The sequence below is a fragment of the Hemitrygon akajei genome, chromosome 12, assembly GCF_048418815.1.
Source record: "Hemitrygon akajei chromosome 12, sHemAka1.3, whole genome shotgun sequence".
Classification (NCBI taxonomy): Eukaryota; Metazoa; Chordata; class Chondrichthyes; order Myliobatiformes; family Dasyatidae; genus Hemitrygon; species Hemitrygon akajei.
The window spans coordinates 25,284,592-25,308,020 of record NC_133135.1 but is presented as its reverse complement, the minus strand read 5'-3'; the positions used below and the strand labels follow the sequence as shown (position 1 = coordinate 25,308,020).

The following is a 23,429-nucleotide window of genomic DNA, read 5'->3' as shown; positions in this document are numbered from 1 at the left end:
ATCTTCTCTGTACTCTCTCTATTTTGTTGACATCTGTCCTATAATTCGGTGACCAGAACTGTACACAATACTCCAAATTCAGCCTTACCAATGCCTTGTACAATTTTAACATTACATTCCAACTCCTATACCCAATGCTCTGATTTATAAAGGCCAACATACCAAAAGCTTTCTTCACCACCCTATCCACATGAGATTCCATCTTCAGATTCCACTCTGCACCATTATTCCTAGATCACTCTGTTCTACTGCATTCTTCAGTGCCCTACCATTTACCATGTATGTCCTATTTGGATTATTCCTACCAAAATAGAGCACCTCACACTTATCAGCATTAAACTCCATCTGCCATCGCTTAGCCCACTCTTCTAACTGGCCTAAATCTCTCTGCAAACTTTGAAAACCTACTTCATTATCCACAACGTCACCTACCTTAGTATCATCTGCATACTTACTAATCCAATTTACCACCCCATCATCCAGATCATTAATGTATATGACAAACACCATTGGACCCAGTACAGATCCCTGAGGCACACCACTAGTCACCGGCCTCCAACCTGACAAACAGTTATCCACCACTACTCTCTGGCATCTCCCATCCAGCCAGTATTGAATCCATTTTACAACTTCAATATTAATACCTAATGATTGAACCTTCCTAACTAACCTTCTGTGTGGAACCTTGTCAAAGGCCTTACTGAAGTCCATATAGACAACATCCACTGCTTTACCCTCGTCAACTTTCCTAGTAACTTCTTTAAAAAAATTCAATAAGATTTGTCAAACATGACCTTCCATGCACAAATCCATCTTGACTGTTCCTAATCAGACCCTATCTATCCAGATAATTATATATACTATCTCTAAGAATACTTTCCATTAATTTACCCACCACTGACGTCAAACTGACAGGCCTATAATTGCTAGGTTTACTCTTAGAACCATTGTTAAACAATGGAACCACATGAGCAATACGCCAATCCTCTGGCACCATCCCTGTTTCTAATGACATTTGAAATATTTCTGTCAGAGCCCCTGCTATTTCCACACTAACTTCCCTCAAGGTCCTAGGGAATATCCTGTCAGGATCCAGAGATTTATCCACTTTTATATTCCTTAAAAGCGCCAGTACTCCCTCCTCTTTAATCATCATAGTTTCCATAACTTCCCTACTTGTTTCCCTTACCTTACACAATTCAATATCCCTCTCCTTAGTGAAAACAGAAGAAAAGACATTGTTCAAAATCTCCCCCATCTCTTTCGGCTCCACACATAGCTATCCACTCTGATTCTCTAAGGGACCAATTTTATCCCTCACTATCCTTTTGCTATTAATATAACTGTAGAAACCCTTTGGATTTATTTTTACCTTACTTGCCAAAGCAACCTTGTATCTTCTTTTAGCTTTTCTAATTTCTTTCTTAAGATTCTTCTTATATTCTGTATATTCCTTGAGCACCTCATTTGCTCCATACTGCCTATATTTATTGTAGATATCTCTCTTTTTCCTAACCAAGTTTCCAATATCCCTTGAAAACCATGGCTCTCTCAAACTTTTAACCTTTCCTTTCAACCTAACAGGAACATAAAGATTCTGTACCCTCAAAATTTCACCTTTAAATGACCTCCATTTCTCTATTACATCCTTCCCATAAAGCAAATTGTCCCAATCCACTCCTTCTAAGTCCTTTCGCATCTCCTCAAAGTTAGCCTTTCTCCAGTCAAAAATCTCAACCCTGGGTGCAGTCCTATCCTTCTCCATAATTGTATTGAAACTAATGGTATTGTGATCACTGGACCCGAAGTGCTCCCCAACACAAACGTCCGTCACCTGACCTATTTCATTCCCTAAAAGAAGATCCAACACTGCCCCTTCTCTAGTCAGTACCTCTATGTATTGCTGCAAAAAAACTATCCTGCACCCATTTTACAAACTCCAAACCATCCATCCCTTTTACAGTATGGGCTTCCCAGTCTATGTGTGGAAAATTAAAATCTCCCACAATCACAACCCTGTGCTTACTACAAATATCTGCTATCTCCTTGCAAATTTGCTCCTCCAATTCTCACTCCCCATTAGGCGGTCTATAATACACCCCTATAAGTGTTACTACACCTTTCCCATTCTTCAATTCCACCAAAATAGCCTCCCTAGAGCACCGTTGTAATATTTTCTCTGACAAGCAATACAACACCTCCCCTTCTTGTTCCTCCAACTCTATCACAGCTGAAGCGATGAAATCCAGGAATATTTAGTTGGCAATCACATCCCTCCTGCAACCATGTTTCACTAATAGCTACAACATCATATTTCCAGGTATCAATCCATGCTCTAAGCTCATCCACCTTTCTTACAATGCTCCTAGCATTAAAATAAATGCATTTAAGAAATTCTCCATCTCTTCCTCTCTGTTTATCTCTAACAGTATAAAGAACTTTACTGTCTTTTTTTTCCTTCTCTCATACATCTGTTACTGCACTCTGGTTCCCTCCCCCCTCATATCTAGTTTAAATCCATTGGAGCCTCTCTAGCAAACCTACCTGCAAGAATATTTGTCCCCCTCCAGTTCAGATGTAAACCGTCCCGCCAGAACAGGTCCCGCCTTCCCTGGAAAACTGCCCAATTATCCATAAATCTGAAGCCCTCCGTCCTGCACCATGTCTTCAGCCACGTGTTGATCTGCACTATCTTACTATTTCTAAACCCACCTGCACGTGGCACTGGTAGCAATCCTGAGATTGCTATCCTGGAGGTCCTGTCCTTTAACTTGGCACCTAGCTCCCTAAACCACCTTTCAGGACCTCCTCACTCTTCCTACATGGAAGAGTCATTGGTCCCTACATGGACCACGACATCTGGCTGCTCACCCTCCCTCTTGAGAATACTGAGAACTCACTCCGAGATATCACGGACCCTGGCACCAGGGAGGCAACAGACCATTCGAGATTCTCGATCTTTTCCACAGAACCTCCTATCTGTCCCCCTAACTATTGAATCCCCTATCACTACTGCTCTCCTCTTTTCCCTCCTTCCCTTCTGAGCTGAGGGTCCAGTCTCGGTGCCAGAGACACAACCACTGCAACTTGTCCCTGGTAGGTCGTCTCCACCAACAGTATCCAAAACGGTATACTTATTGTTGATGGGAACGGCCACAGGGGTGCTCTGCTCTTCCTGTCTATTCCCCTTCCCTCTCCTGACAATCACCCAACTACTTGTCTCCTGACTCTTAGGGGTGACTATCTCCCTGAAACTCCTGTTTATTTCTGCCTCTGCCTCATAAATGATCCGAAGTTCATCCAGCTCCAGCTCCAGTTCCCTAACACGGTTTGTCAGGAGCTGCAGCTGGATGCACCTTTTGCAGGTGTAGTCATCAGGGACGGTCCTCGCCCTGACTTCCCACATACTGCAAACGGAGCACTCAACTGCCCTAACTGTTGGCTCCATTACCTACTCCTAAGCTAATTAGATTAATTAAAGGAGCTTACCCGGCCTTACCTCACCTGGAGTGAAGCTCGTACTCAGCCTCTGCTCGCTATTTAAATTCTCCTGCTGCCTCATGGGCCTACTTTCCCGTGCTTGCACAGTTGTGCCCTGTTCAAACCTCGCCTCTGCCTGTTCTCGTCAAAGCCTGATTGAGCCAAAGCCGACCCACTCTGCCTCAGTCCACTCCAATGATGGCCGCTGTATATGGCAGTCTTTCTTTTTAAACCTTTGGTGTGCTATGTCACGCGCCTGCGCAGTCTAGCCTCTTTGCCGTGATCAGTTAAAGAAACAGAATGAAGAGGATGAAGAATGAAGAAGAATGAAGAGGCTATGAAGAGGATGTTTCCTCTAGTGGGGGAATCTAGGATCACAGGGTGTAGCCTCAGAATACAAGGACATCCCTTTAGAACAGAGACAAGGAGGAATTTCTTTAGCTAGAGGGTGGTAAATCTGTGGAATTTATTGACACAGATGGCTGTGGAGGCCAAGTCAGAGGGTATATTTAAATCTGAGGTTGATGGGTTCTTGATTAGTAAGGGTGTCAAAGGTTATGGATAGAAGGCAGAAAAGTGGGGTTGAGAAGGGCAGTAAATCAGTTGTGATAGAAAGGCAGAGCAGACTTAATGGGCTGCATGGCTTAATTCTGCTCCTTATGGTTCAGAAAATCAGATACAATGTTAGGATTGATGGTCAGAAGCAGACATTTCTGTAAATGCATCAACATTCAGAATTTATAATGCATCTCTCACTAATATTATAATGAAGGTCATAGTTGCCCGGTGCTTATTAGTGTTGTTTTACTCTCCTGTGTTTACCTATTAGGTGGAACTAGCAAAGCAAGAGAAATGCGAGTTTTTGCCTTACATGTCTCCAAGAAGAATTATTCTGAAAGGTCAGCGCATTTCTGCAATTGAGTTTGTTCATACAGAGCAGAATGATGCTGGTGATTGGGTTGAAGATGAGGAACAAGTTATTCGCTTAAAAGCAAATGTTGTCATCAGTGCTTTTGGCTCCATCCTCTCCAATATTTCAGGTAAGCAATTATGAACCACTGTAGTTTATCTAAAATTATGTTACAAGTTTAGAAATATATGAAAATTAATTGTGAAGTCTTTTTGTTTTCTCTATTGATACATTGTTGGTTTGAGTGACTGACAGCAATATAACTCTCCTTGTCATTGTCATTGTAGTTTCTTCATAACTACCTTGATTTCCATCTTTGAATTTATTTATTGAAAACAACTTAACCATGACCAAACTAAAACTTAAATCGCTGGAATTGCTCAGTAGGTTAAATAGCATTTTGGAGAGAGAGAAAAACAAGAATTAATATTTCAGGCCAATGAACTTCCATCAATACACTTAAGTTAGATATCAACTTACATGAGGCAAACCATTTCCTAATTCTTAAATCTGATAGCCCCACTATATTTTTAAGTGAAATTCTTAATTCTACCATGTTTTTGTTGAACTGATTGGGAACTGAGTACTAAGTAATTATTATTGATAAATGCCTCCAAGTTCAGGATTCCTACAATAGCCTCAAAGTAATTTGAGATGCAGAATTATTCAGCTAATGAAAGAATGAGATGAAACTGTGAAACTGAGAGAAGCCTCAGAACTGCTCTGTTAATGAGCTATCTGCCGAGCATTGTTTTATTGTCTATTTTGTTTGGTAAAGCAGAATTTTCTTAAGTGATTATGCTTTTTAATTGATTAGTGAAGCTTAAACAGCAGATTTTTATAACCTCACAGAAAACACATATCTGTCATTAACATCATGCAATTTTTGAGTTCTCAGCTGTGCAGGCACCAATACAGTCTCTCACGCTGTTCATTTCTTTCCACATAGAAAAATAGTCCAAATTTCTTGCAATATTACATTGCAGTGGCGGGTCAAATGATTTCAGTTGAACTAATTGTGGAAGCCCTTCATTTCAACAAACAGGTCCTTTTATACTGTTCCTTTCATCATAGATTAAGATAAGTAAAAATTAGTAAAACCTTTAGAATCAAATTTATAACACGAAAATGAGTTCTAAAGTGTAGTGTGGAGGAATTAATGAGAAAGTGCTTAGCATTGGTTTTTGAGTTTTCCCTAATGACCTTCTGAATGATCAAGCAACATTCCCACGTGAACTGCTGTTCACAATCTTGTTTTACTGTAGCTCTGCTATCTTTATTTGCCAGGCTTCGTCTAATGGGTGCTGTTACGTCGATTTTTTAAAAATGTGTCCAATCGCTGATTGGATGACTGGCAATAAAAAAAAATCCATGATAATGTCATACTTAAGTGTAATAAAAATCTAAATTGAACAACTGTGCCAAAAATCACGATATGTAAAAGTACGTACAATGATGGCTCTTAAAGAATGACTATTAACCCTCTATTGTTGAGCTTATGCCATTTATATTTCAGTAGTCCCTAATCATAGAAGTAAATCATGACATCTTGGGAGTTTAAGATGATAAAAGGAATCAAATTGCAGCCAAATCATCTGTACACTGTCAAAAAAAAACAGTAATGAGCTGATAAAGCTAGAATTACAGAGACTTCAGAAACTGGTTAAACATTACAGCCATTAAACTATTTATTGAAGCATTACAGATATACTAAAGCTAATGAGCATCTCTGCTGTTTAAACAAGTGCAAACTGAACACACATTACATGGATGCATAATTAGTTATGGCAGTTTGTATTGATAAGAATGTTAATATTTTTATCTGCTTTAAATGCTATCAGAATACCACACACAGATAATTGTTACTTCAAAGTGTCTTGTGTAGCTGGTGGAATTGAAGCCCAAGTTTTTTTTCCCCTTCATTTGCTATTGCCTGTTTCATCCACTGAGCCCCAACACCTCTCTATTGTCTGTTGTAATGAATCCTCAGTAGACAGATTAAGATCAAAGAAGAAAGCTACTAAATGCATGAGTTTGATTGCCATGCAGTCGTTGTACCATGGTGGCTATACTTTAGTTACAACACAGGGACTACTACACCTTAAGCATTGTACATAGCTGTACATAAATGATTGTGCCAGGCTATCTCATTTGAATATTTAATTTCTGCTGTTGGCGCATTACTCCTGACATCAGTGCAAGAATGCCTGCACCAGTAGAATGCAAAGGAAGTGAATCTTAGAGCCTCTGTGGAGCAATGCAACATGGATACAGGCACTTTGGCTCAACTAGTCCATGCTGACTAAGGTGCCCTCCCAGCTAGTCCCAATTTTCTGCATTCAGCTCCTAAATCTTGCCTGTTCATATAGCTATCAAAATGCTTTATAACAGATATTATTTTATCAGCCTCAACTATTGTATGGATCTATTTCTTTTAGAGCAATGACACCCCTCCCTTAGCATGACGCATTGATTTGTTGTCTACCCATTCACATTGTTCAGTCTCTCTCTTGCTGCAATGTTAAACCCATCTCCCTGTCTGTGCTTTTATTTAATGTATACGTAGTTCTGCACAGACAACAAATTGGTGACGAGTATTAACTGGAATGTCAGAAAATATCATGAACTACACTGACAGTTACGGCATGATTACAGGACGGAACAGTGAGAGTTGATTAGTACAGGGAAGGCCGTCACAGACACCAACAAACACATGAGTAACGGAGAATTACGCGTGGGATTTAAAGTGAAAATAACGTGGCGATGGCTTCAGTCGGGAAAGTTATCAAATTTGATAGCGCTGATGACAGCTGGGAGTTGCATATTGAGAGGGTTGAACTGTATTGTAATGCAACAACATGGAGGAGCAAAATAAAGCCCCTGCACTTCTTAGCCTAATGGGCTCAAGAACATGCAGTCTCTTAAGCAATCTAGTAACCCCTGAAAAGCCAACCAGCAAGACACTCAACAAAATGTTTACAATTTTACAAAATCAATTGATAACTAAACTACTGGCATAGCTGAGAGATTTAGATTTTGTAAAAGGAACCAGTCAAAAGATGAAAGCATTTCTGAACACATTGCAGAACTGCACAAACTTTCCTGGTACTGTGACTTTAGAGATGGACTTTCTGATGCATTAAGAAACAGGCTTGTATGTGGCATGTATAGTCAAAGCACTCAGACGAGGCTGGTGGCAAAAGGAGAACTAACCTTAGAACAGGCATTGACCATTGCAACATCATTAGAGACTGCAGCAAAGGATGCAGCAGAACTACAGAAAAGGAGGTTAGAATGTGAAGAGCACAAAAAATCCCCGAAGGGTGCAAGAAGCCAAAGATGTTATCGATGTGGCAAATCCTTTCAAGATGCAAATGACTGTTGGTTCAAAAAAATGTCTGCAGGAAGTGTGACAGACAAGGTCACATACAGAGAATGTGCAAGGAGTGAAAAGTCTCAAACACAAAACTAAGCAAATGCATAAAGTTACTGAATGTAAAACAGAATCGGACTGCATAGAGTCTGACAAGGGTGAACTGTCATGCCTAGAACTGCATAGTATAACTGAAGCAGATCGTTACATTGTATGGATCACAATAGATGTGTCTGGTGTAAAACTGTAAATGGAACTGGACACAGGGTCAACTTTTTATAATTTCAAAGGCTGACTACAACAGACTGTTTCCTAAGATACCATTAGGGAAGACCTCATTGATACTAAAGACTTACACAGGTGAAAAATTGTCACTATCAATGAATTATGTACTGGTAGTCCAAGGAAATTCTAATCCAGTACATTCCCTAATCCCTACCATTAATAGTTTAAGATTTATGCTGGTTTAATTTAACACTTATCTGACACATACCTGTATTGAATTCTATTTTTCTTCCCTCAGCCCACTTCCCTAAATGTTCAAGATCCCTTTGTAATCTAGAATCAATCTACTATCAACAATACTTAGTGTCATCCACAAAGTTACTGATTAAGCCTTGTGTATTCAGATCCAAATAATTTATATGAATAACAAGCATCTCCACACCAATACCTGAGGCACACCACAAGTCACCAGCTTCCATTCTGATTTAAAAAAAAAGCAACCTTCAACCACCATCCTCTGCTTCCTATCTCCATGTCAATTTGAATGTACCTAACTGGATATCATGGGATCTAACCGTCCATGAGAGCCTTTGACAATGGCCTTTCTAGTCTCCAAATCAACAACATCTACTACTCTACATTCATCTATTTTTTTGGTTACCTCTTCATCAAAACTTTAAAATGCTTGTCAAACACACTTTTCATGAGCAAAGCTATGCTGACTTCTCCTAATCACCTCTGTCTATCCAAATGCTGGTAGATCCTGTCCTTCAGAACCTTCCCCAGTAACTTTTCTGCTGCTGATACCAGAAGTTCAGGACTAGCCTATGGTTCTCTGGTTTATCCCTTACTTCCCTTCCAGTCTTCAGGAACTTCACAACTGACCAACTAAGAAGCAAATTTCTCTGCAAGGGTCTGTATTATTTCCTCTGTAGTCTCCCAAGAAGTCTAAGGATGTAGTCTGCCAGACCCTGGAGACTTATTCACCTTATGCGCTCTAAGGGTGTGAGTACCTCCTCCTTGGCAATATGAATGTCACCTCAGACTTTCAAAGGAGGGAAATCAGCCTATTCCCAAACTCTGGTGAACAGCTGGGTTCACTAAAAAGAAATTTTAACTGTACTTTCATGTACACTGCTTCCTGGGAATGGAGTTTGAACAAATGAGGCTCTTTGGCACATAGATGAAAGAAAAATGGAGGGCTACAGAGGAGAGAAGGGTTAGATTGATAATGGTGTTGGTTAAAATGTCAGCACAACATTGTGGGCTGAAGAGCCTATACTGTGCTGTACTGTTCTGTGTTCTGATTACTGGAAATAGACGACATTGCACAGTTGATCTTGAAGATGTCTAGTTCATTCCAGCCACTTTACATTGGCTACAAAGGAAGACAGACCTCCAGCGTTATTAATACAATGAGACAGAACATGCTTGCCTTTTGCTGACACTTCCATAGGCATCTGTTGGCTACCTTGTCTCCAACTATTGTGCCCTTATCTGATCTACAGCTTAACTCTGTGCAAGTCAGTCAAGGTTCCCTGCGCCTACTCTTAACAACTTTCTACAGAAGCACCATCAAATGTGTCCTGCCTGGCTGCATCTGAAACAAAAAATAAAAAACACTTGAAATACTCATCAAGTCAAGCTGCATCTATAGGAAAAGAAACAACATTTTAGCAAAAGATCCCATGTTAGAACTGTTCCTTACTTGCATCTCAGATCTGGTCTCTCAGCTCTACCTACAGATTGTCTAGTGTGCGAATGTAATTTGACACTGTAAAACATCAAGTGTTTTTTTTTAGCAAATTAGCAGCATCTGCAGAGCCTGGTGCTGGATCTTGAGCTGAAACGTTGAACATCCCTTTACAGATGATCCATTTTTGCTTCAGATTCCAAAAACTGATAGTCTCTTGTATCTCCAAGCAACACACACACAATGCTGGAGGAACTCAGCAGGCCAGGCAGCATCTATGGAAAAGAGTACAGTCGACATTTCGGGCCGAGACCCTTCAGCAGTCAAGAGTCTCAGACCGAAAAATGAACTGTACTCTTTTGCATAGATGCTACCTGGCCCAAAACATCAACTGTACTCTTTTCCATAGATGCTGCCCAGCCTGAAACAACGACTGTACTCTTTTCCATAGATGCTGCTCAGCCCAAAACATTGACTGCACTCTTTTCCACAGATGCTACCCAGCCCAAAACATTGACTGCACTTTTTCCCATAGATGCTGTCTGACCTGCTGCGTTCCTCCAAGTATAATTTTGTGCCTGATACTTGGATTTCCGGCATCTGCTAATTTTCTCTTGTTTGAGCCTCTTGTATCTCCAAGTTGTTTTCTAATTTTGCTTTATATTATTACTTCTAATTATTCACTATGATTTTAAGATGTTTTTATAGACCACTTAATAGAGATTCATAAGATTATGAGCTAGAGTGAGATAGAATGGACAGCTAAGACCTTATCTTCAGGCCATCAGCGGCCAGCTCAAGTGATGTGATTTCAATTTCAATGTTTAAGAGAACTTTGGATTGGTAAATGGATGAGAGTGTTATGGAGGCTATGGTCTGGCTGCAGGTCAATGGAACTAGGCAGAATATAGTATTAAAGGTAAGAATCTTGGCAGTGTGGAGGACCAGAGGGATCTTGGGGTCCGAGTCTATAGGAGGCTCAAAGCAGCTGCACAGGTTGACTCTCTGGTAAAGAAGGCATACGGTGCATTGGCCTTCATCAATCGTGGGTTTGAGTTTAAGAGCCGTGAGGTAATATTGCAGCTATATAGGACGCTGACCAGACCCCACTTGGAATACTGGGCTCAGTTCTGGTTGCCTCACTACAGGAAGGATGTGGAAACCATAGAAAGAGTGCAGAGGAGATTTACAAGGATGTTGCCTGGATTGGGGCAGGTTGAGAACAGGTTGAAAACAGGTTGAGTGAACTCGGCCTTTTCTCCTTGGAGCGACGGAGGATGAGAGGTGACCAGATAGAGGTGTATAAGATGATGAGAGGCATTGATCGTGTGGATAGTCAGAGGCTTTTTCCCAGGGCTGAAATGGTTGCCAGAAGGGGACACAGGTTTAAGGTGCTGGGGAGTAGGTACAGAGGAGATGTCAGGGGAAGTTTTTTACTCAGAGAGTGGTGAGTGCGTGGAATGCTACCGGGAATGGTGGTGGAGGCGGATACGATAGGGTCTTTTAAGAGACTTTTGGATAGGTACATGGAGCTTAGGAAAATAGAGGGCTATAGGTAAGCCTAGTAATTTCTAAGATAGGGAAATTTTTGGCACAACTTTGTGGGCCGAAGGGCCTGTTTTGCGTGTAGGTTTTCTATTTTCTAGCTTAAATGCTTTGGCACAGACTAGATGGGATGAAGGACCTGTTTCTGTGATGTAGTTATCTATGACACTGAAACTGAGTCATATATTTAACCACCATTTAAATGAAATCTTGCTTTCAAGGGAGCAGGAATCTCAATTCTTATAAAAGGACAAGGACTTCTGGATTCAGGATACCTACTTCAACCTTCAGCCATCAGACACCTTTCTGATCTTTCTGTTTCCTGTTTTGATAAATTTACTGATTCCTCGACCTCTACATGACCAACAGTCTACACTAGACTATTACCTAGGATACTTAATGGTCTCATGACCTGCCTTAGACAAGCTCTTAATTAGGTCCTACAATGTCTAGCCCATCTCCCAGTAAATAAAAGAACTGAGCAGAGGACATTTAGGGAAATCATTTTCTGTGGTAAGACTATAAGGAGACATTATCGACAAAATTATCACTGCCTCATTCAGGGACGTCATCAGGAAGCAACTTTTCATGCAGAGAATAATAGAAATCTGGAATTCTTTACTAAAGAGCTGTTGAAGTTAGATTTAAAATGTTAGAACTGAATTTGATTATCCTTCATGAGCATAGCCTTTGTAATATCCAAGACATCTTCAAGGAGTGATGTCTGAAAAAGACAGTGTCCATCAATAAGGACCTTTATCACCCAGGGCAGGCCTTGTTCTCATTGCTACCATCAGAAAGGAGGTACAGAAGGCTGAAGGCGATTCAGGGACAGCTTCTTCCCCTCTGCCATCCAATTTATAAATGCACATTGAACCCATGAACTACTACCTGACTAATGTTTTATTTCTATTTTTTCACTACTTATTTTATTTAACTATTATATATATTTATATACACTGTGATTGATGTTTTTCTTTATTGTTACTTATTGCATTGTACTGCTGCTGCAAAGTCAACAAATTTCATGATGTTTGTCAGCGATATAAAAACCTTCTTCCCCTTTGCCTTCTGATACCTAAATGGACATTGAACCCATGAACGTTATCTCACTTTTGTTTCCATTATTTCTGTCCTTGCTCTATTTTAATTTAACTATTTAATATAAATACATATACTTACTGTAATTGATTTACTTAGTTATAATTTTCATTCTTTATTATCATGTATTGCATTGCACTGGTGCCACTAAGGTAACAAATTTTAAGGTACTGGTATATGCCATTGATATTAAACCCGGTTCTGATTCTGAGTTTGTATTCAAAGATACAAAACTTATTCTCAGAGGGGCCCAAGAGACAGAACGGCTCACTCCTCTTCCTTGGTTCCTATTTTCCTGACTGATGGGCATTAAAAGTAAGGTTTAACACAGGATTATAAAACAGAAAGCTGAAAGTCATGATCAAACATTTTAAATGCAAAAGAGTATGGAGTTATTTTACTTAAACAAGACACCCTGCTGATGTGGGGAAGCAGGTGTTTGTTATTTTGTACTGTTCAAATTATCTTTGTTATTATTGAGGAAAATGTATCTGATACTGACTTACAACATGTGTCCATTAGCAGTGAACAAATGGATTCAATAATCATCACCTAGCTGTGTCTTACCTCATCTTCTCTTGGTCTGCTTTGAAAGGATTAGAGACACACGTGAATGAAAGACATGAATATCCAGTTCAGATCACAAGAGGGTACTGTTGTTACACTTGTGGGTTACACTTTTAGATAACTAGATGTTGGATATGCAGTATTTAAATGATACACTTTTTAAATGATGGATACTCCAATTGCTTATCAGAATACCAAAGTTACTGTATTTAAGATACTATCTGTAAGTCAATGCCCTAAACTTGTAATAATGCTCCTGAGAGAGTGCACAGGTCAAGAGGGCAAGTAATATTAATTTCCTCCCCCAGTCCAAAGATGTGCTGGTTTGTAGGTTAATTACTCATTGTACATTGTCCCATGGTAGGCTAGGATTAAATCGGAGGTTTGCTGGGGGGGGGGGGGGGGGACGACGGACCAGCTTGAAGGGCCAGGAGGGCCAGAATTCCACATTGCACCTCAATAAGTAAATAAGTAACTAACTATTCCAATTCCAATAGAAAGGACAAAGGAACTTCTAAACAATTATCAGATTCTTGAGCGAAATCGAATACTGTCAGTTCTTTTCAGTATTTCTCTATGCCCTCTGATCTGGAAGTTTGGGGTGTTTATTTTGGAATGACATTACATGTAGATTTTTCACTAAAGTATGATTTTGGATATTTGATGTTGGCTGGTACCGGTCCCGATGTCCAATGGCACCCAGGAATCAAAGTATCATGTGCTGTCAACAATAATTAAGATATTTAAAGGTTTTAGATGAAATACACCAACCACCGATTTGCTGGAGGGCAGTTTCAATAAGGTGGCCCATTCTGGAATTTCTGATTACATGAGATATGTGTACATATTCCTGATAAACCTACTTGATCATGCTTTGCATCACACATGCAGCGTTGATATCCAAAGTTATCAATTCCCTTTCTGCAACTGGTGCTTATGCTATTTCTCTCGTCCTCTTCTGATTCTGATTTCAGCACTTCCTCAGTTATGATTTTCAGAACAAATATTTGTAGTTACCTGATCCCACTTTCACTACTTATATAATAATATGACATTTATCCCATTCATTTTTTAAAGGGCTAACCTTCTTCTGTTTGTAAATATTGTATTACAATTTAGTAATTAGTTTGCCTCCCATGGAAGTATTTTTCTTGTTTAGGTTCTTATTTAATTCTACAGTTATGTCAGATCTCTTAGCTCGATGCTGCTTCTTGGCTCTTCTGTTGATCATGATTGCTAATGGCATTGGTGGGGCTTTGCCCTTAATGAATGGATTCTGATTCAGAAATCTGAGGTTTACATTCCAACCTTCGGTATTGAATACCAGCCTCACAGGGATCAGAACATAATTTTTCCTGCTTAACATTTTGCAGAATGATATCAAAAGTACTGGGTACTTTACTCCTGGGCAGCATGGTAATATAGCAGTTAGCATAATGTTATTGCAACATCAGGGAACCATATGCAATTCTCACCAATGTCTGTAAGGAGAGTTCATGTTCTCCCCGTGACCACCTGGATTTCCTGCAGGTGCCCTGGTTTCCTCTCACATTCCAAAAGCATCCAGGTTAATTGGTCACATGGGTGTAATTGGAAGGTGTGGGCTTGTTCAGACGGAAGGCCCTGTTACTGTGCTGCAGCTCCAAATAAAAAAAAACTTCAGGAAGAAAGGATATTTAGTAATTTTGAAAAGAAATAATTGTTTGGTTTCATAATTTGACAATTACTCAATTTGGTTTATTTGCTAAATGCTTCAATAAACACCAAAGAGAACCAGACCCTTGCTTGTTAAATGTTGCTGTATACAGAGGCATGTTAAGGGGCTCTCTTTTTCTCTAATAATAACATGGTGGTTCCAAAATAAATGTTTCTTGATGAATGGAAAAACCTAAGTGGCAACGCAGTGAGTAGAAATGAGATCAGAAAGTAATAAATATGTTCTTTATTTCAGCATTGTAAAATTTTGATCCAGCATTTTGCAGTGTGGAAAAGTGATACGTGTGAGAAAGATTGGTAATACTTCAAGGAGAGATGCAGAAATTAAGTTGCTTGACTTAAGAAATGACCCATTGCCAAAGGACACAATAAACTTGAACATAATGAAAGGTTTCTCATTAATAAGAGTGGAGAAGCAAAGTGATATGCCTGTGAATACAGACCATTCAATAAAAGTGACTACTCAAGTTACTCAGACCTTGAGTAGATTATTAGTCAAACCATATTTGGAACATTGTGCAATTTTATTATTCTGCTTTCAAAAGGACATTTATATGCTGGAGAGCATTCAAAGAACAATGAGGATAATTCCAGAGGTACTTTCAGAACGGAATGTTTTATTAGAGAAAAAATGATAAAGGGAGACAGATATTTAAAATGCTGAAGGAGAACATAATGCAAATAAAAGAATGTTATTTAATATATAATGACATGAGAAAGTGATTATTTTTATTCGTATCTGACTGTAAGGCCAATAATTAATGTCTTCTTCACCAAACTATGTTGCCACTTTCAGGGAGTTATGCATTTATACCCCTAATTCAGGGCCCTGCCATTCAATGTATAGGATTTACCCTGATTTAACTTCCTAAAGCACACTTTCTGAGTTAAATTGCTCTGCCATTCCTTTATCAACCATCACAGATGTTGATCTGGATCCCATTGTAACCTCAGACCAGCCTCTTCATCATCCACCACACCACCAGTTTTGGTTTCAAAGTTCACAGTACATTATGATCAAAGCATGTATACGTTGTATATTGAGATTCGTCTCCTTACAGGCAGCCATAAAACAAAGAAACCCCCAAAACAACTCATAAAAACGAGTGTTAAACACCCAATGTGCAGAGAGAAAAATAAACAAATCATGCAAACAATGAATGTAAGCGAATAGCATTCAGAACAAAATTGAGTCCATAGACACAAAGCCTGGAGCAGGCCACAGCCTCACCTTCAGTTCAGCACAAAGCTGAGTAGATGTTGCAGTGCCCCCACAGTGTCATCTGCAAACATACGCCAACGTTTGCACCCAAATAATTAATATACCATAAATGGACCCAACACTAATCCCTGTGGCATACCAATCTGAGTAACAATCCTCAACTACCACTCTACCTCCTATTGCCAAGAACGCTACCAGTGATATATTTCCAAACCAAGAAGATGTGATATTTGAGGGGGAATCTGCTGATACTGAAATTCCCACAATCTTAATATTCTTATCCTTCTTGATGGCACAAGTAGTAACTTGGAGAGGATTTGTCAACGAGGATTTGTAAATTAACTCTGATGTATTTTCTAGATACTTCATACTTACAACATAGAAAATAGAAATCTACAGCAGATTACAGGCCCTTCGGCCCACAATGTTGTGCCAGTCATGTAACCTATTCTAGAATCTGCCTAGAATTTCCCTACCACATCACCCTCCATATTTCTAAGCTCCATGTACCTATCCAAGAGTCTCTTAAAAGGCACTGGCAGCCCATTCCATGCACTCACCACTCTCTGCATAAAAAAAACTTATCCCTGACATCTCCTCTGTACCTACTTCCAAGCACCTTAAAAACGTGCCTTCTCATGTTAGCCATTTCAGCCCCGGGAAAGAGCCTCTGACTATCCACACTATCAATGCCTCTATTCATCTTTAACACCTCTATCAGGTCACCTCTCATCTTCTGTTGTTCCAAGGAGAATACACCAAGTTCATTCAACCTATTCTCATAAGAAATGCTCCCCAATCCAGGCAATATCCTTGTAAATCTCCTCTGCCTTTCTATGGTTTCCACATCCTTCCTGTAGTGAGGCAACCAGAACATAGCACAGTACTCCAAGTGGGGTCTGACCAGGATCCTATATAGCTGCAACATTACCTCTCGGCTCTTAAACTCAATCCCATGATTGATGAAGGCCAATGCACTGTATGCCTTCTTAACAACAGTGTCAACCTGTGCAGCAGCTTTCAGTGTCCTATGGACACGGACCCCAAGATCTCTCTAATCCTCCACACTACCAAGAGTCTTACCATTAATACTATATTCTGACTTCAAATTTGACCAACCAAAATGAACCACTTCAGACTTATTTGGGTTGAACTCCATCTGACACTTCTCAGCCCAGTTCTGCATCTTATCAATGCCCCGCTATAACCTCTGACAGCTCTCCAGACTATCCACAGCACCCCAACCTTAATACACAGTGTTGGAGAAAGTGACTTTTAAAGTGGTGAATGTTGATTATCTAGGATACCTTTTTCAGAGTAATGTACAGTATAAAATCTGAAGGGAGGGGGTTTTAATATGTACCTTTCATGAGTTAGAAGCTATATACTTGACTTTTATCAGTAAAACTATCCTTGTTCTACTCATGTGGCAAATAGCAGTTTACATATTTCTTATGAATTTTCCAACTTCTGTTGATAGGCTGTAGAAGGTTATACATTTTTTATGTGTAGGGACATTTCAGTACAACTTATTTGAACTGAATATATAACCCCTGCTGTGTTTCAATCTTTTTTTCCCATCAGTTCCTTAACCACGTTAGCCTTTTAGGCCAAAGTCGTATATAATAAGACCATAAGACCATAACTGTATAACAATTACAGCACGGAAACAGGCCATCTTGGCCCTTCTAGTCCGTGCCAAATGCTTACTCTCACAAATAAGTTATAGGAACAGAAGTAAACCATTCGGCCCATCAGGTCTGCTCCACCATTCAGTCATGGGTTGATCCAATTCTTCCAGTCATTCCCACTCCCCTGCCATCACCCCATACACTTTGAAGCCCTGGCTAATCGAGAACCTATCTATCTCTGCCTTAAATACGCCCAATGACTTGGCCTCCATAGCCGCTTGTGGCAACAAATTCCACAAATTTACCACCCTCTGACTAAAGTAATCTCTCCACATCTCAGTTCCAAAAGGACGTCCTTCAATCCTGAAGTCATGCCTTCTTGTCCTAGAATCCCCTACCATGGGAAATAACTTTGCCATATCTAATCTGTTCAGGCCTTTTAACATTCGAAATGTTTCTATGAGATCTCCCCTCATTCTCCTGAATTCCAGGGAATACTGCCCAAGAGCTGCCAGATGTTCCTCATACGGTAATCCTTTCATTCCTGGAATCATTCTCATGAATCTTCTCTGAAACCTCTCCAATGTCTATATATCCTTTCTAAAATAAGGAGCCCAAAACTGCACACAATACTTCAAGTGCGGTCTCACAGGTGCCTTACAGAGCCTCAACATCACATCCCTGCACTTATATTCTATACCTCTAGAAATGAATGCCAACATTGCATTCGCCATCTTCACAACTGACTCAACCTGGAGGTTAACCTTTAGGGTATCTTGCACAAGGACTCCCAAGTCCCTTTGCATCTCTGCATTTTGAATTCCCTCCCTATCTAAATAATAGTCTGCCCATTTATTTCTTCCACCAAAGTGCACGATCATACACTTTCCAACATTGTATTTCATTTGCCACTTCTTTGCCCATTCCCCTAAACTATCTTTAGAAGTGGCCTCATTGTAAGGCTTTTGTTGCAGACTTGCAAAGGGATATTTTTTATTGAGTTCTTTATGCTTATTGTGTTTTTTTATGCTGCATTAGATCTGGAGTGACACTCTTTACACTCGTGCACTGAAGAATCATAATAAACAATCTTGGAACTTGAATCTTGAGTAAATTGTTCCAATCTAATTCTATAACCATATAACAATTACAGCACAGAAACAGGCCATCTCGGCCCTTCTAGTCCGTGCCGAACACTTACTCTCACCTAGTCCCACTGACCTACACTCAGCCCATAACCCTTCATTCCTTTCCTGTCCATATACCTATCCAATTTTACTTTAAATGACAATACCGAACCTGCCTCTACCACTTCTACTGGAAGCTCGTTCCACACAGCTACCACTCTCTGAGTAAAGATATTCCCCCTCATGTTACCCTTAAACTTTTGCCCCCTAACTCTCAACTCATGTTCTCTTGTTTGAATCTCCCCTACTCTCAATGGAAAAAGCCTATCCACGTCAACTCTATCTATCCCCCTCATAATTTTAAATACATCTATCAAGTCCCCACTCAACCTTCTATGCTCCAAAGAATAAAGACCTAACTTGTTCAAACTTTCCCTGTAACTTAGGTACTGAAACCCAGGTAACATTCTAGTAAATCTAAACTAGATTCCAGTAAATTCTAGACTGAAATGTGGAGCTGAGTTTGCAGCCTGAGCTTGTTGGAAACTGAACCGTGTTCAAGGGGCTGAATGGCCCTCTCCTACATCTAATATGATGATTCATAGCCAAGTTCATAATGATTGTACAGTATCTCCTAAGTTCTCCATTCACTTAGAAAGAAGAATTCCTATTTTATATTAAAATCAAGAAGTATAGAGCGATGAGATGAGAAACAGGCCTTATATTTTGGTGACCCATTCTGCAAGGAGTTGATGCCAGTTGCAAAGAAGTAGTGCAAGAACTGTGTTCCTTTTCTTCGATTCCCATTCTCATATGTAACGTCCTCTTTCCATTTCTAAAACATTACCAATATAATCCTTCATACAGTGCATTGTTAAATCATTTGGGAGAAAGAACCAAAGAGAGTGAGGAATTGCAGTACACAGAGGGAAAAGGCCAGCAAAGTCATGAACCATATGGACTGTTTGTCCCACTCCCATCTAGGAAGAGGCTACATAGCATCCATGTCAGGACCACTAGACTCAAAACAGTTACTTCCCCCAATCTGGCAGGCTGATCAACAACTCTTACCAATTAACCTACCCCACCATCCCAGGTTTCTTAAACCCTGTTGCTACCTAGAAGAGTTCCTCTTGCTAAGAGTCTCTTTGTCACTTAATCATTTCCTGTCAGGGTCACCTAATGTTCAGAAATACCTACACCTAGTATCACTCTATACACATACAACCAGTTAACAGGGTGTGATTAATAAGTTCGTGGCCTAAGGTAGAAGGAGTCAATTTTAGAAAACCTAGCACATTTGTTTTTCAACTTAGTCCCGTCCTACACTGACACATTTAGTCCAGCGGTCGTGGAGCATATGGATCTTGGACTTCCAGAAAGTGTCCACAGCAGGGGTGATTGATAAGTTTGTGGCCTAAGGTAGAAGGAGATGAATTATTAACTTCAAACTTTCTGCATAATCACTCAGAGTTGAACTGCATGTGCATGTAACGAGAGCTGTATAACTCATCTCCTTCTACCTTAGGCTACAAACTTATCAATCACCCATCTGTGGACACTTTCTGGAGGTCCAAGATCCGTATGCTCCACGACCGCTGGACTAAGTGTGTAAATGTAGGAGGGGACTATGTTGAAAAATAAATGTGCTAGGTTTTCTAAAATTGACTCCTTCTACCTTAGGCCACAAACTTATCAATCACCCCTGGTATGTATATAAGCTGATCTTGTGTTTATATGGCCACACTTAATAGTTAATTGTACATTGAGTTTTATAACATTGCATGTATATTTATTGTGTTCTTATGTTATATTTTTTATGCTGCATCAGAGTTTCAATCATCTCATTCTCCTTTACACTTGTATATGAAGAATGACAATAAGCCATCTTGAATCTTGAACACCAATTATGCTGTTGTTGGCTGGTCAAATTAGCAGGGGAACTGAAATGTGAGTGGCCAGTTAGAGGTGCTTTAGATTTCTTAAAAAATGTGCAAAGTGCAAGGCATTTTTTTTAAATTGTTACAGTTCCTGTGGTGAGGATTCTAATGAAAATGGCTTGAGATGCGGTAGATAATGGCAGAGTATGGGACAGGGTGGGCTGCAAGGTTCTTGTCTTTGTACTACTGGCCTTGGTGACGGAGCTATTAAGGGAGGGCAGTTGATGATTCCTCATCGAGCCAGATGTTCCTCAGATGCACACTCAGACACACCAGGAGCAAAAAGCCAAAGCATTCTATGCCAAAAGTCAAGCCCTAAGGTGCAAAAACATGTGGAGTTTAAATGACCTTTCACAAATGATCGTGGTCAGTGAATGCATATTCAAATATTGTATCATATTTCAGACACAGTTTACTGTTGCATTCTCCCAGAAAACTCAGCCCATTGACCTTCCGTTGCTGTAGCCCATCCAATTCAAGGTTCGACATGTGGTGCATCCAGAGATGCTCCTCTGCACATTGCTTTTCTAATGAGTTTATATGAGTTACTGTCACCTTCCTGTCAGCTTGAACCAATCTATTTCTTCTGACTTCTCTCACTAAGAAAACATTTTAACCTACTGAACTGTTGCTCACTAATTGTTTTTTTTCTGTTTCTGCACCATTTTCTGTAAATCCTAGAGACGTTTGTGTGTGAAAATCCCAGGAGACCAGAGGTTTCTGAGATCTGGCACCAAGAACTATTCTACGGTCAAAGTCACTTTGATCACATTTCTTCCCCATTTTGATATTTGATCTGAACAACATCTGAACCTCTTGACCATGTCTGCACGCTTTTAAGCATTGAGTTGCTGCCACATTTAACAAGCAGATATACATGTGTATTGAATGACGTGGCCACTTAGCATCCACTCTTCATGTTTGTACACCCATGATGGCCATATCTTCTTAATCTGGCACTCACTGACAAACGTCCTTCTCTCTTGGAAGTTTGTGAAGATTTGACATGTCAAGTTAAACTTGTCACAGGAAAGCAGAATCCATCATCAAGGACCCCCATCATCCAGGCCATGCTCTCTTCTCACTGCTGCTACCATCAGAAAGGAGGTACAGGAGCCTCAGGACCCATACAACCAGGTTCAGAAACAGTTATTACCCTTCACACATCAGACTCTTGATCTAGAGAGAATTACATCATTCAACTTTACTCATCCCAACATAGATCTCACAAACTATGGACTTGCTTCCAATATTTATTGCTTACTTATTTATTATTAATCTTTTTTTCTTTTTTGTTTTTGCACAGTTTGTTGTTTTTCACATATTGGTCACTTGTTCATCTTTGCTGTATGCATACTTTCATTGACTTGCTTGTGTTTCTTTGTATTTGCTGTGAATGCATGCAAGAAAATGAATTTCAGATGATGGTGATATATGTGCATCGATAATGAATTTATGTTGAACTTTGAACTCTTGCAGGACTAATTAGTACACAAACAAGGGTAGCAACAGATAACTAGAGGGATGAATGTGCCTGCATATCCTAACTCCCTGGAGGAGAGAATGCTGGCCGTCATCAAGAGGTTCAGAAGTGGATAGAACCATTGAAGGTGACTATATATGTACATTCCATGATTATTTGCACATCTCTTTTCCCCATCAATCTACATTTTTATTGCCATGTGGAACTCAGCAATAAGAAAGGTATAACCTCATTACAGACCACCCAACGATCTGAGGGATTCAGAGGAAGAAATTTGTACAGGGATCACAGATTGTTGCAAGAAACTTAGGTTGTTATAGTAGGTGATTTTAAGTTTCCACATATTGACTCACACTCCCATACTTTAGAAGGACTAGATGAGATAGAGTTTGTCAAATGTTTTCCGAAAAGTTTTCTTAATCAGTACATAGAAGTTCCAACGAGAGAGTGTGTGATACTTGATCTGCTATTAGGGAAAGCGGCCAGTGAGTGCATGGGCCAGTGAAGGAGTGGAGATCTGAGGTTTTGACTCGAGAGGCTTCGATGAGATGAGGCTGAGGACGAGCTTTACTCCAAGTGAGGCAAGGCCGGGTAAGTTCCTTTCAAAGGAGAAAGTTTCAAAAGTTGAGGCAAGTATTGGGTAGGTCATGGCAGCTGAGATCGGCCCCGTGGTTTGTTCATCCTGCAGCATGTGGGAAATCAGGGATACTTCCAGTGTCCCTGACGACTATGTGTGCAGGAAGTGTATCCAACTGCAGCTTCTGGCAGACTGCATTGAGCGTCTGGAGCTGTGATTGGATTCATACTGGAGCATCCGCGATGCTGAGAAAGTCGTGAATAACACGTTCAGTGAGTTGGCCACACCGCAGGTAAAGGCTACACAGGCAGAAAGGGAAGGGGTGGCCACTAGACAGCGTAGCAGTAGGCAGGTAGTGCAGGAGTCCCCTGAGGTCATCTCCCTCCTAAACAGATATACTGTTTTGGATACTGTTGGGGGAGATGTCTCATCAGGGGAAGGCAGCAGCAGCCAAGTTCATTGCACCATGGGTGGCTCTGCGGCACAGGAGGGAAGGAAAAGGAGTGGGAGAGCTATAGTGATAGGGGATTCGATTGTAAGGGGAATAGATAGGCGTTTCTACGGCCGCAAACGAGACTCCAGGATGGTATGTTGCCTCCCTGGTGCAAGGGTCAAGGATGTCTCTGAGCGACTGCAGGACATTCTGGAATGGGAGGGTGAACAGCCAGTGGTCGTGGTGCACATACGTACCAACGATATAGGTAAAAAACGGGATGAGGTCCTACAAGGTGAATTTAGGGAGTTAGGAGATAAACTAAAAAGTAGGACCACAAAGGTAATAATCTCTGCATTACTACCAGTGCCACGTGCTAGTCAGAGTAGAAATAGGAGGATATTTC

At 40.3% G+C, this 23,429-nt stretch overlaps 1 protein-coding gene across 2 annotated transcripts in view; it reads left to right on the top strand.

Moving 5' to 3' along the window:
• LOC140736808 (dihydropyrimidine dehydrogenase [NADP(+)]-like) overlaps positions 1-23,429 on the top strand; it is an 888,868-nt gene that overhangs the window by 430,161 nt on the left and 435,278 nt on the right. For both annotated transcript variants that reach the window (XM_073062742.1, XM_073062741.1), the window contains exon 11: positions 4,310-4,520. In XM_073062742.1, coding sequence (XP_072918843.1) covers positions 4,310-4,520 — 211 coding nt within the window. The remainder of the gene's footprint in view (positions 1-4,309; positions 4,521-23,429) is intronic.